This window comes from Quercus lobata, chromosome 10 (genome assembly GCF_001633185.2).
Source record: "Quercus lobata isolate SW786 chromosome 10, ValleyOak3.0 Primary Assembly, whole genome shotgun sequence".
Lineage (NCBI taxonomy): Eukaryota > Viridiplantae > Streptophyta > Magnoliopsida > Fagales > Fagaceae > Quercus > Quercus lobata.
In genome coordinates this window covers 4,532,304-4,546,910 of record NC_044913.1, presented here as the reverse complement: position 1 = coordinate 4,546,910, position 14,607 = coordinate 4,532,304, and the positions used below count along the sequence as shown (strand labels likewise).

At 31.9% G+C, this 14,607-nt stretch overlaps 2 protein-coding genes across 4 annotated transcripts in view; both read right to left on the bottom strand.

The window, feature by feature from the left end:
- Positions 1-2,653, bottom strand: part of LOC115964228 — a 98,405-nt gene extending 95,752 nt beyond the window's left edge. Inside the window, exons 1-2 of the mRNA XM_031083586.1 lie at positions 2,612-2,653; positions 556-1,253 (exon numbers count right to left, since the gene is read on the bottom strand). Coding sequence (XP_030939446.1) covers positions 556-1,253; positions 2,612-2,653 — 740 coding nt within the window. The remainder of the gene's footprint in view (positions 1-555; positions 1,254-2,611) is intronic.
- A 485-nt stretch (positions 2,654-3,138) lies between these two features.
- On the bottom strand, positions 3,139-8,538 carry LOC115962807 (malate synthase, glyoxysomal). Of its 3 annotated transcripts, none has more exons than XM_031081680.1 (6): positions 8,509-8,538; positions 8,284-8,348; positions 6,473-6,892; positions 5,406-5,731; positions 4,189-4,519; positions 3,139-3,889 (listed from the first exon to the last, which is right to left on the bottom strand). In XM_031081680.1, the coding sequence occupies exons 2-6, from the start codon at positions 8,290-8,292 to the stop codon at positions 3,233-3,235; spliced, it is 1,743 nt and encodes a 580-aa protein (XP_030937540.1). In that variant the 5' UTR covers positions 8,293-8,348; positions 8,509-8,538; the 3' UTR covers positions 3,139-3,232. The 3 variants fall into 3 exon arrangements, with proteins under 3 accessions (XP_030937540.1, XP_030937541.1, XP_030937542.1); XM_031081681.1 differs by having other exon boundaries at positions 6,473-6,886; XM_031081682.1 differs by having other exon boundaries at positions 6,473-6,817.
- Positions 8,539-14,607: the final 6,069 nt, after the last annotated feature.

Sequence of the window (14,607 nt, the reverse complement as noted above, 5' to 3'; positions counted from 1 at the left end):
TCTAACAAATAATATCTCACTTCAATCTGAGTTGAGTATGCAATCAACAACACATCAATAATAAAAATAAAAGGTGAGAGAAAAGAGAAAGTAAACTTACATATCAAAACAGGGGATTGGGTTCTAATTAAAAGAGTTGTGTTGCTAGCTATCAATTGTGTGGAGCGAAACAGGGGATTGGGTCTTGTCTAGAGTTTCAGCACCCATCAAAACTTCATTATTGATTACTACGCTGGGGTTGTAAGCCATCTTGTGACAATTTCCCCTTCTTTTGAAATTGTTTCTTCATTATTGATCCTCTAGGTGGGACCTTTTAAGTTTTGGCCTCCATTATTACTTAGCTTGGAAAAATTACTTGACACACAAACAAAAAAAAAAAAAAAATACTTGACACATCCAAACCTCGCCCCACTTGTCTACGAAGCCAAACCCCAATGACCAATTGGCACTCCCATACCATATGAACAGATTGATATCCAAACCCATCAAAATTTCGAAACCTAATAAATTTTGGGGAAATAACTAATCAAACAATAAACAGAAATTAAAACAAACCTTGAGGTTGGGTGTGTCAGCGCCAGCTCAGAACGACGCCGTGGCGGCTCCAGAGGAGAGGAGGAGATGGAATGGGTTTCTCCAGGTAAGGGCTTCTGTTTGATGATTTTAGTTTTAATTGAGTAATAATCCTGTGTGATAGAGTGTACTGCTTCCTCCTCATTAAATGTCTGACGTGACAGATCCTGATTGGTGGCGTAAATAAGCCCTTTTCTGCCAGCTCCGGTATTCTCAAGAAGAGAAAGAAACGGAGAGTTTGGGAAAATCAAAGAAAAGAAAAGAAACAAGAAGCTGAAAGGAGAAAGAGCCGTTGGGTTGTAACTTGTGGGAGTCTCTGTCGTCCTGAGAGAGATGAAGGAAAGAAATGGAGAGTTGGGAAAATCAAACAGAGACGCTGAAAGGAGAAAGAGCCGTTGGAGTGATTTGGAACGGTATATGAACTGAACTGCATTATATATGAACTGAACTGCAATCACCCTGGTATTGTCTAAAACACTTCCACTATTTCTTCCTTTTCTTCTTTCTTTTCTTTTGCATTCTAAGCACAGATCATCATCATGTCTCTGAAGAAGATTATAAGGAAATGGATGAATGAGCTGGGAGAGGCAGTGGAGGAGGTCAACTTCGCACAGCTCAAGCTGGACAAGGCGGACAAAAATGCTAAGAAAGTCTTTGAGAAGCTCAAAGACAAGAAGGTGCTACCAATTTCGGACATGGAGGAGGCACAGTTCATCCTCTATCTTCACACTGACATGGGCTTCGCCGGAAAGGGAAAGCTCAGCTCCGAGTTGTCAGCTCTGGAAAGAGGCGAGCTGATTCGGTTCGCGGCACTCCATCAACTCCCTTTAGTTACAAACTGATCGGGATAGTCGCTAGAGTTGGGTTTAGCTAATCCTCTGTAACAGGCACTTTAGATTGGAGTTTTTTTTTTTCTTTCTTTTTTTTTAGTTTATTACTTCTGTTATGCGTGTCGGTTTTGTAACTTATATATGGCATGGTTTTCCTGTGCTTTTGTGAGTAGTTTTTAAAAGCTAGAAATGCACTTTATTTGCTTCTCCCCCAATCCAATCCCATGCAACTTTTTTTTTTTTCCCAGATAAATTATAATTTCGGTGGCTGAAATTTGGTGGAGGGTTCGATGTTGGTTTATCAGATTTAAAAAGTTAATATTTTGATCCTTGATCAAAAAATTCACAATTTAGTCTCTGCATCCCTTTTTTTTTTTAATTATATGACTAGCAAGTTGCGCCAAAATATTCATTGTTTAGGAACCAAATCAAACTAATAATATATTTAAATAATTAAAATCAAACTAAATTTATATTTAGAGGATCAAAATTGAATCGAACCATAGTCAAGGGAACAAAATTGTTTCCTTTTTAAATTTCAAGGACCAAGCCCAAATTTTTAAAATTTGAAGACCAAAATATTTAACCCAAATTTCATGAATCTAAAAACTTATAATTGACCTTTTCTTTTAGCAACTATTTATTAGCATATATTCCTTGCTCATCTCATGTTTAATAAAACTATATAATGATATGCTTCTGCCTTTAAGGATTTTTGCTTTGTTTCTTATTAATTTTAGTAAAAATCTACACATTTAGGAAAACTCAATCAGGTTATGGTTCTGTTATATCATGCTACTACTAAGATGGGTATGTTTATATGTGCTTTTATTTTTTATGTAGTTTCACTAAAGGTATCTACTATAAAACGTTTAGTCTTGGACAGTTGGAATAAGCACAAGTAGATGCCATATAAAAATCCAAATTACAAAGGAGCCCTGGTCACTCCTACAATTTTATTCATAGGAAGTTGAAACTGCAGGGTTTAAATACATGGTAATATCAAAATTTTATGTTGTGCAATAGTACAAGATGTTTTACTATAAATGACATGACATGTTTAGATTGATGTATAATAAAAATGATATTTGTAATATGTTCATTTTGAAAAGATGTTACTCTAATTACCATTTGTCACTTTAACAAAATATAAAAAATTGCGTACCTAACCTAACCCAATCTTGGTACACATATACTAAGTTACTAACCATGAAAACTTTAGCACTGGAGTTGAGTGCATTGATGATCATCTTCCTCTCAACGGGTCTAGTATTGTTAATTTCATCTCATACTACTGGTAATTTTCGTACCAGGTTTATTCCAATTTATTCATTGGATGGTATTGTTAATTTCATCTCTTACTACTGGTGATTTCCGTAGGATAAGATAGCAGAGGATGCAGTTTTTCTAGTGTCTTTATTATTCATATTTCTAAATGAAGCTTTTTGATTAGTCATGTTTCACAATGGTATGATTCTTATTTTCAAGGGGAAGAAGAGCACAAAAGGCTTCTAGAAAGCATGGAGTAATTTTTGGTAAGTTTAATATACAGTATCTGAACATTTCACATTTCAAATACAGTTTCTGTAAGTTGTACTTAACTACTTATTGCTTCTTTGAAAATAAATTTTGTAGTCTGTTTAGTGTTTAGAAGCAACAATATCATGTTAAACAATTTTTTTTTTTTGATAAGTAAAAAGATAATTTAGAAGGGGGAGGGAGTTAAACAATTATGGAAGTGACAAGGATTTATTCATTTATTAGTAATGGTAGTAGTAACACAATAAAAACACCAGATCAACAACAAAAGGAGATGATAAACCAGTATTTTAGAGACTGGATGATCCCTGGGGGTGTTGTATGACAATATAATTATAAGCATCTAGAGTCAGAAAATCATCCAATGTTGGTGTTGTGCACTGCCTAGTGAATATCTTGCAAGCCTCCTTGTACATTCCCTTCTTGAACTTTTCCTTGCCAACCTCACTTTCAATCCTAGTCATCTCTTCTTCCACCACTCTCCCAAATAGTTCCTTAGTCACTTTCACTCCAAGCCCATCTCCATCCAATTCCACTTCATATTTCAACCACTGCCAGTTCTGAACCCTACTAATTTCAGCAGTTGCTGCATCTTCCATAAGGTTGTAAAGAGGAACTGATCCTGATCCAGTAAGCCAAGCTGCCAAATACTGGATTCCAACCCGAGTATTGAGCCGGAGACCTTCCATTGTCCGGACTCCTCTAGGCCTTTGCAAGAGGTCCTCTTCAGTTAAGGCAGCCGCATCTTCACGCTTCACATTTTGGATCTGATTAGGGGCATTGCCCATGTTGTTAGTGAAGACTTCCATGCAAACTGAGATTAGTCCAGGGTGAGCTGCCCAAGTTCCATCATGTCCTGCCTTCACTTCTCTTAGCTTGTCCTTTCTCACTAGGTCCAATGCTGCCTCATTTGCTGCTGGATCATCCCTAATAGGAATCTGTGCCGCCTGCTCAATAATTAAGATGAAAGCTTTGTTATGCCAACATGAACCAAGGGGTTCTTAAACACATAAATATCTACAAAATAAGTATGTGCATGTCAATGTTTAGTGAATTCACTTGAAATGGACTCTGATACTAATGCCAGTGTATAGATTGCATTGTCATTTCAAATTTCAAATTAAGTGTGACTGGAAACTTTTTTAAAATTTTAATATTTAATCTAAACCACGAAATGCATCCATTTCAAATGAAGATGATCTTTTTTCTATCTTGTGATGCATTGGAAGCAAGAAGAATTACATACCATGCCACCCATGGCATGCACGCCACGCCTATGGCACGTCCTGATGAGGAGCTCAGAATAGCTCCTCATAAAGTGTTGAGTCATGCCAACTTGAAATCTGTCTGGTAGTAGGCGATCAGGGTGAGCCTGGAAAGTTTTGACGTAGCTGAAGATGTAATCCCATCTTCCACAGTTCAAACCAACAGAGTGATCCCTTAGCTCATAAAGGATTTCATCCATTTGAAATACAGCTGGAAGTGTTTCAATAAGAACAGTGGCCCTGATGCTTCCTCTCTCTATCCCTGCCATCTTCTCGGCCCTCTCAAACACATTGTTCCATATCTTTGCTTCCCTGCCAATAAGAGAGAGCTTATTTCAATCTTCCACAAGATCACATTGTGGCAATGCTGCTCCAGTTATTATATAAGTTTTTCTTTTAGTTATTCCTATATAAGCTGTTTCCCAAAGCAATGGCTCTAGATGGCAACTACAACAACACTCATATAGCTATCTAATTCTGGTGTGTATGTCTAAAAGGGAAAAGAGGAAGGTGAAAGCTTTTTTTTTTTGGTAGAATAGTGAAAGCATTTTTGCTAACTTAGATAAAAATCACATTTAGTTATGATTTATATATGCCTTGAACATGTACAGGAATGGCTTTAGTTTAATGTTGAAAATTGAATAAAGTTTAGTGAATTTAGTTTAATATTTCTGTTATACATGTAGGTTTTGTGACTTGTATATGGTATGGTTTGCCAGTGCTTTTGTGAGTAATTTTTAAAAACAAGAAATGCATTTTATTTGCTTCTGCCTCAATACAACCCAATGCAAATTTTTTTTCCCAGATAAATTATAGTTTTCGTGGCTGAAATTTGGTGGAGGTTCGATTTTGGTTTATCAAATTTAAAAATTTAATATTTCGATCCTTGAAATTTCAAAAAATTTATAATTTGGTCTCTCCCATCTTTCTTTTTCTTTTTTCTTTTTTTTTGTGTGTGACTAACAGGTTGCCAAAACATCCATTGTTTAGGAACCAAATCAAACTAACCGTATATTTAAAGGATCAAAATTGAACTGAACCATAGTCAAGGGAACAAAATTGTTTCCTTTTTAAATTTCACGGACCAAATCAACATTTTTTAAATTTGAAAGACCAAAAAGTTCAACCCAAATTTCATGAATCACAAAAAGTATAATTTACCCTTTTTTTTCAGCAACTATTTTTGTAAACTCCTTACCTTGAATGCTCCATTTTAGGGAGATAGAAGAAAGGCCCAAACCCAGCACCTTGGTTCTGGCGGAACTTCGCATAATTGTGGTAAAAGTAGAGGCCAAAGTCCACAAGACAACCAGTTGCAGGTTCACCATCAATGAGAATGTGTGCCTCAGGTAAGTGCCAGCCTCTTGGGCGTACAAAAAGCTTTGCTATCTGATCATTGAGCTTGTAATCCCTGTTCCTGGCCTTGTCATGAAAGCTTATAGTCCCATCAACAGCATCCTTCAAGTTAACTTGGCCTCTCATCAGGTTCTCCCAGCTTGGTGAGAGTGCATCTTCAAAGTCAGCCTATGAACCAATCAAGAAAACAGCTTAATTTTCAGGTTCCATACATTAAATTAATGATGGATTTGAACCTAAAGAGTAAAAGAAATTGTGTTGTTGGAGATATTACAAATTTTGCGATTGGTAAATTAACATTTTTCATGAATACATGAGAATATAAGTAATGGTTTTTTGAATTTGGTAATCCAAACATCACTGGATGTGTAAAAGTAATTGGTCAAATTTAATTGAATATATTCCTTGCTCATCTCATATTTAGTAAAAGTAAATCCTGAGACATGTATGAAATGAAGCTTCATATATGCTTGTGCCTTTTTAAGGACTTTTGTTTTGTTTCATATTATATTTTGTAGTAAAAATTTACATATTTAAGAAAATTCAATCAGGATATGGTTCTGATATCATGCTACTACTAAGATGGGTATGCCTATATGTACGGTTAGGACTTGTTAGCACAAATGCACTTGTACATGAAGCACAAGTAGATGCCATATAAAAATCCAAATTACAAAGCAGGTCCTGGTCATTCCTACAATTTTATTCATAGGAAGTTGAAACTGCAGGGTTTAAATTAATGCATGGTACTATCAGAAATTTACTTTGTGCAATAGCACAATATGTTTTACTATGATCAACCTGACATATTTAGATTGATGTAGAATAAAAATGATGTTAATAGTATGCTTATTTTGAAATGATATTACTCTAATTACAATTTATCAACCTCGATACACATGTACTAACCATGAAAACTTTAGCACCAGAGTTGAGTGCGTTGATGATCATCTTCCTCTCAACAGGTCCAGTAATCTCCACCCTTCGATCAGCTACAGCCGGTGGAACCGGTGCACATGTCCACACCCCTTCTCTTATGTTCCTAGTGGCTGGATCAAACCCTGGTAGAGCCCCTTGATTGTACCTCCTCTTAGCTTCCTTTCGACACTCCATGGCATAGTTGACATGGTTTCTAAACTCACGTTGCAAATCAACAACAAATTGCAAAGCATCCTTGGTGAGAATCTTTGCAAACTCTTCATCATATCGTCCCCTAATGTCCACTCCTTCAGGCACATCATAGCCTCTGCCACCCTTTTTTTTCATAGGTAGCAAATTACCATAAGTTCCAAATCCCATCATCTTGTTCTTTCTCTCACAAAACTGTAGCTACGTACTTATATATTATTTCTTGAGTGAAATGAAAGAGAAGCTAGCAAATATATATAGAGGAAAAGTTTTTTTTCTTGATACTAGAAATAAAATTGTGGATAGGTATGTATAGTATTATCGTTATGGGCTTCATTGGGAGTGCATATATATATATGGCTTTATGTGCAAGTGTGACGCAAGTATTTCTAGATTAGTTTTGATTCTAGAGCAAGGATAAGGGGTTAGTTTTGATTCTTTTGCCAATCTCGAGAGGAGTAGATATTGTAGGCATTCGGTGGATTGGTGGGTCAGTGACAAGTGGCATCATGACATCATTTTTATCTATTTGTCCATATAATTCAGTGATTTTTTTTTTCTTGCCTGAACATATATCATCTTCATGATTGTTGAAACATATTGGTCTTGATTCTCTTTGGTAGTTTTATATGTATATGGCGAATGAAAAAATTATGGTTGGGATGAGGAAGGTGAAGGTTTGTAATTGGGAATTTAGAAAGGAATATAAATGAAGATAATTGAGAGGAGGTTAAGAGAAATTTTTTGATAGGGTTTTGGAAATGAGATGCTTTGTATTGATCTAAAAATATAACTTGAAGTTTTTGGATTTAAAAATAAAAAAGAGAAATAGTTTGTAGGGAAGCATGAGATGAGGTTTGAACCGCAAATATCAAACACCACAAAAAATATCATTACTACTAAATTATCACTTAAATTTCAATAACACCTTTAAACATTGATCACTTTGAATTACTTAGTTCACATTTGTTTTTTTAAAATGTTTTTACTTGTTATTTGAAAAATCATTTAAATAATGGAGGAATTTTTATTATTTGTTTCCTTCACTTTTTTTATGGAATTGTTTCCATCATTTGACATTGACACTTCAAAACTTTCACATGATCACCATTTCAAATTAAAAAATATAAGAAACTAGTTATTGGCCCGCGCTTTGCACAATTTTTTTTCTTCAACTTATTAATAATTTTTTTCTTCAACTTTTTGTTGTTATTTTACTTTGTCCTCTATTAATTTGTGTTTGAATTTGATTAGAATGTTATATATATATGTGGGGTAAATGCTTAAATAAATTGTAACGAATATGTTAAAAAAAATTCTTATAAGAATTTACAACAAAAAATGTATAAAAAAAATCTATACACCAATAGTTAATAATTAATAGAAATGGCATTCAATTTTCTATATAACCAAAAAAAAAAAAAAAGGGAGAAAAGCAATTATAAGATTATCAATGAAGAATATCAACAATAAGGAACTCCATCAATATTAAGGTAAATGATGTGGGAAGTTTTGTACCTCTCCTTTTATCGCTAATTAAAAATGAAGTTTCGAAATAGAACTCTATCAATATCAAGAGAAAGGAAACTCACTGATTTCATATCTCTCTATCTCTTGGCTTCAAAATTTTGTTAAATTTCTCGAAGACTTTCTATCTCTGAAAAATATCAACAACAACGTTAAAATAAACCTTTTCTACCTATTTTATTTATCAAAGAAAATAGAAAATAACTTCAAAAAGTAAAAGAAATTTGATAGAATATGGAAAGGAAAAGATAAACAACTTGAAAAAGAGCGAGAAGTTAACAAAGTCATACCTTTGACAGGGTTCTTTTGTTGCAATTGGAATTTATGATGTTATATGTTAGTATATATATATATAGTGCAATTATTGTCTATTAATAAAATTTAAGGTTTTCATTTTTTTGGTTTTTGGAAGGAGTAATTCTACAACCACAAAATATTTTACAATATTTTTACAAACTGTTGATATGGTCAACTTCTTATTAGTTTTCATATAGGCTCACCATTAATATCATTTTTTTATTTACCAATAATCATTCACCATATCAGCAATTTGTAATTTTTTTTATAAAAAAATTTGTATCTTTAACATTACTCTTTTGGAAGAGGTGAGTAGGCACAAATTACACAGATACCGAAAAAAAATGAGAAGTGATGGTTACAAATGATGATATAACAACTCATTGTTTCTTAAAATAGAAAATACAACCCATTAAATTGTAGTTCTTTTTTTTATTAAATAATTATTCTATTTTATAACTAGACTTATTACACGCGCTTTGTGCGTGCAATAATACTCTTTTTTATTTATTTGTTTTTTTGGTTTAATTTTATAATGTTTAAAAGTGATTTATAAATAACCGTGTGTATTTAGTAATGTGGAATAATATTTAAAAATGAGATAAATAACCATAAGAATTTGAAACCCAATGGGACAATTAAATTTATTGATTGGAATAAGAATTGTGATAAGTAAAAAAATTTGAAATTCAAACTAAAGAAAAATAATATACATTAGTGTGGATAGATGAGGATTTGTGATAACTGTATAGAATTTAGATAACAAAAATTTTGGAATGTTTTAAAGAATTAAAAAATAACCATAGAAATTTCGGGATAAGAATAAATACGTGAGGTAGTGGGTTATTTTTTATTTTATTATTTTTTTTTTTTTGAAGAAGTAATTTTGTGTGTGTATAAAAGATAATTGAAGTATTTGAATTCAAATAGATAACCAATACAAATAGGAATCAGACATTTGAATACAAATGAGTAGTGAGAATAATAGGGTTTTTTTTTTTTTTTTTTTTTCCGTTTTGTATGTGAGATAGTATTATTGTTTTAACTTTTTTTTTGCTTTTTTGTAGGAAAAAATATTAAAATAAAGGGTATATTATTTCAAAATTTATATAAAAATATCTTGATATGCTAAAAATTGAAGACGAAATAAGGAAATCATATTATTAATAGTATAAATTATGTTGTCCATTATCAAATGGTCAAATGTGAATAGTAAATTGCAATATATATATATATATATTAATAATTAACATACCATTAATTTTAGATTAAATATATTGTCACATGTCAGATGTGATGTGTTATGGGCAAATCATGATGTCTGTAACAAATATAGTTGATTAAGCAATATGAAACATAATTATTTTAAAAAAAAATTAATTGAGACTTTTTAGGCTACCTGCTAAAAAGTCTATTTTCCTCTTTTTTACTTAGAGGCTAATAACTAGTATCTTTTTCTTTGTAAGGATTTACTCGAAAACTGGACACTGAATATAACTGTACTTCTTGTAGTTGTGACCAGAACTTCTTAACGTTGTTTTTTTTTTTTTTTTTTTTTTGAATTGTAGCATGTATAGTATCATCCTGCTAGTGTAAGTAATTTGTTAGTCAAATCTAACCTGATTAGTTCAAGATTTTTTCGGTTGACAGCTTCCCACATTCTAGAATGTCTTACTCTTACTTTCCAATTCTCATTTTTATCCGTAAGTTATTTTTGAAATCGATAATATAGTCATTAGTTAGACCCGATTGAGTTGAACTATTGTTAGAATAGAAATAGCCCTAATAAAAATTCAACGATATACATAACTAAGTATATCTAAAATTGATTCTCAAAAAAAAAAAAAAAAATGGTATATCTAAAATTTGCAATAATCTTCATTCATCTTATGAAACAAAAATAAATAGTTTTGAGATGTAGTATACATACCTTGTACATAAGGAAAATTTGTTTTTCCAATATCTTGTAGTTGGAAGCTGTCTTTATTGTTGTAGAGTACGATCTCTTGCTAGTTGTAATTTGTATGGTATGGTTATTAATAAGAAATAGACATCATATTCATCTTAAATGCCTTAAATAGTTATAGATGTGATTACGTTTGTGAAATGTGAAATGTTTTTTTTTTCTTTTTCTTTTTTTAACTTTTCAGGTGAATACAAAGACATTTATTTAGTTTGGTCTTAATTAATTAATGATTTGGTTGTAACAGAAGTAATAATAGCCTTATTTTTTAAAATTTAATGTATTTAGTGGCTAGGTTAGTGGTATGTTAAAGTTTTTAAAAAGAGGATTTGTGACTTTTTTAACAGTAGAAAAATATGGAGTAATTTTTTTTAATTATTTTAATTAAAGCATATGAATATATAAATGCAAAGTTAAATCTAAAGTTAAAACCATCCATGATGAATATATATAGTCAATTTTTGTTGCCTATGCATATTCATCATTTTCTTTTTAAGAGTATTTTAAAATTTAGGAAAAGTATTTTAAAATTATAGGAGAAATTCAGGAAAAAAAATGGTAATGACATGGTTGTTAATGTGACTCAACGGGAGCGTAGTAACATTAAATTCTACATCTCAGCTTTTAGATATGAGTAATGTTATAGTCACAAACTATTTTACACTACAAACCGTCACATCAACTTCTTATTAGTTTTCATCTAGCCCCACCATTATCATCATTTTTTCACTTGCCAATAATCATTTACCACATCAGTAGTTTGTAAAATTTTTTATAAAAAAGTTTGTATCTCTAGCATTATTCTTTAAATATATAATAATAATAGATTATAGATAGAAAAATAGCAATTCATTTACATATTTAACATAATATTGATTAATCTTTTGCATATCTTTCATTTTCTCAAAAGTGAAAAACTAATAAATGTTATAAAAAGGGAGATAGTAGTTGCAAGAAATAAAACTAAAGAGTAATAGAACTTTTGTATTTAAGCGGTCATCCAATTTCTTCTCTTATTGCCGAAAGTACAATAAGTAGTGTTCTCTTGAAAAGTTATATCTCTCATTCTTTACAACAATGCTCTTATATATAGCCTTTAACTTGCGATTAGTTTTGACATATTTACTAAATCAAGTGGAATATTATTGACTTTTGAATGAAGTTATAGTATGTCTTTGTGTTAGAACCCCTTTCCCTCTCCCTTATATGTGTGTGTTTGTTTCTCAAAAGTGGAATATTATTAGATCATTTTGGTGGCACTAAGAGCATTCATAGCAATGGAGCTAAAAATTTAGCAATTTAGCTCCACTAAAAGTTACTTTATCTACTTTACCTATACATACTGTAGCAATGGATCTATTTTTGCTTTCAACACAATAAAATAATATAAATATCACAATAAAATAATATATCTACTACAATAAAATATTCCATCTCACTACAATATCTCATTACAATAAAAACACCACAAACCGATCCACCACCACGGTCAACCAAGAACAACCGCCCATAGCCACCATGAAACCCAACCAAACCGCCATCATGAAACCCAGAGATGGGACGGTGATGAAGGAAAGGGCAATGAAGATCGGCGATGAAGGACTGGGTGATGAAGATCAACGATGAAGGATCGGGGATAAAGATCGGCGATGAAGGATTGGGTGATGAAGATGAACCTAGAACAGTCGGTGAAGCAAAGAGTAGATGAGGGAGAGAAAAAAAAAAAAGGAGAAGGAAAAAGGAAGAAAGAAGAGAAGTCGGAGAGAGAAACAGTGAAAAAGAAAGAAAGAGAAAATATATTTTAAATGAAAGAGGAGAGAGAAATTTATTAAAATAATTTTTTTTTTAGCTCTCATGAAATAGATGTGCATTGTAGCAATGAAACTAAAAAAAAATAGATTTAGCTCCACTGCTGGAGCATACTTTTGGTGACTGAGGAGCTAAAAATACCAATATAGCACTATTACTGTGAATGCTCTAAGGGCTAAAGTATTACCGCCGAAATCTAGACAATACAAAGCAGAAATTGGCAACTATTTTATAGTAGAATCCACCTAGTACATGCAGTAAAATCCAGCTAGCAAGTATCTTAATTTCCAACAATAAAAAGATTATAAATATTTTTTTTTTGAGTGTAAATAATATAATAATAGTCATTTGTTTGTTTTTAAGATTATAAATTTTTTTTTTTTTTTGAGTGTAAATAGAATACTAATAGTCATTTGCTTGTTTTTATTTTATAAGATTTGCTTTTCTTTCTTAAAAGTGTACTTGGATACAGCTTTTTGTTGAAAACTTATTTGTACGAGGCTAAAGTATGTACTATTTTTTTTATTAAAAAAAAGGTGAAGTTTTAAAAAACTTTACATAAACAAATATTCAAAAAAAAAAAAAAAACTAAAAGAAATAACCCATGCCAAACATAGTAACATACACAAAGAAATCTTGCTTTTCACTCTGAGAGAGAGAGAGAGAGAGAGAGAGAGAGAGAGAGAGAGATAATGATACCCACATTTTATGTAGGTCTAAATGGTTGAAATCTACTTTATTCTTATACTTTGACATGTTCATCAAAAATTCATCTCACATGAACAAGACTGTGACATACTTAGATTTCTATGAAAATTTCAAATTGTGAGAAATGAAAAATTCAGCTCCACATAACCACCACATGAATGAACTGGTTGGTTTTAAATTTTTAATCCTCAGAGTTCTAGCTGGGTGGGTCCCTCCTCTGTGGTGTATTTTTGGGCTTATACAGGTCCAATGGACAGTAGCGGTAGACTCTGTTGTTTAAAAGTGCTCTCTCTATATGGGCTTGCTCCCTTGTAGGACTCCACCTATGAAATTATATTGGGTTGAAATTTCCTTGGGCTTGAGAAAACAATTGAGCAAGGTGCAAAATTTCCAAACCGGCCTTACTATTTTAGGGTGGTCCAATGGGCTATACTAGTCCAAAAGTAATTCTTATGGGTCAAAGCAAAAGTCCTAGAGCCTATATGATGACTTGCATGCTGCTTTACTACCCAATAGCTTCATTGTCCCCTATTGTTGTTGTTGTTGTTGTTGTTGTTTTTTTTTTTTCAAATGAAATTTAATAAACTAGAAATTAAAAGTATAAAGTTTTGATGAGTTGACACCCTAAATATATGTTAGTAGTTGACTTCTAAAAAAAAGAAACCTAATATAGGTGGAATGGGATTTAATAACAAATTTCTCGTATTAATCCCACACCTGTAGTGTTCATGATCGGCCTATTCAATTGTATATCAATTAAAAGGCATGGCGACATAGGTCAAGTGATGGTCAACATCTAAAAAAAAAATAACCAAAAAAAAGTTAAACATAGAAGTAAAATAAAAGGCTTATTTAACAATAAAAATTATAAATAATTACTTTGTTAAAAATTTACTTGACTTGAGAATCTTATTGAATTCAACCTCATCCATTGCTATTTGAAGATTAATTGAATATGTAGATCTTAAACCAATTATAAGTACAAACTAACATTTCTACTGTTTTTGGACACAAAAAACTCCAAAATTGGTCAAACATGACTCTTAGTACTAAAAACTGACTTAAAAGACAATTGTGAATCAAGAATGACTAATACATCACATACAACTTTTGAGAGAAGGCAATGTTTTTTATTGGAATTCATATTGAACCAATTCAAATACAACATGTAATGACTATTTTCTTCCACTCCACCAAACAAAATATCCATCCACCTCTAATTTGCTTTCCATACTATCTTCCTTTGCCAAATGCACTGTATAAATAGATTTCACCATTGCATGAGGATGTTGTTCAAGTGTAATCTCAATATTGTGTGAAGCAGAGGAGCTATCTTGACCTTGCCTACTTGAACGCCCACCATGCACACAATAGTGTGCATACATACAAACAAGAGCTATTTCTACTTTTGTAGCCATCTCATAGGTAACCACCCTTGAATACCATTTGTTAAACCTAAACTTCACAAACCTTAACGTATACCGCTGGTCTAGCACAACAACAACAAACAACATTAAATTAAGTTTATCAATGTCCCCCTAGTACTTCTAAAAATTTATCATGCATATTCCTTGCCATTATGCTAAAAACAGGATTTTTTTATTATTTATTT

What these genes read in the sequence shown, in the direction of transcription:
- LOC115962807 (XM_031081680.1), bottom strand. An exon ending in CTGGTGCTAAAGTTTTCATG is followed by an intron (nt 5,732 to 6,472) that starts GTTAGTACATGT and finishes ATTGGTTCATAG; the next exon opens with GCTGACTTTGAAGATGCACT. An exon ending in CCTAAAATGGAGCATTCAAG is followed by an intron (nt 4,520 to 5,405) that starts GTAAGGAGTTTA and finishes TCTTATTGGCAG; the next exon opens with GGAAGCAAAGATATGGAACA.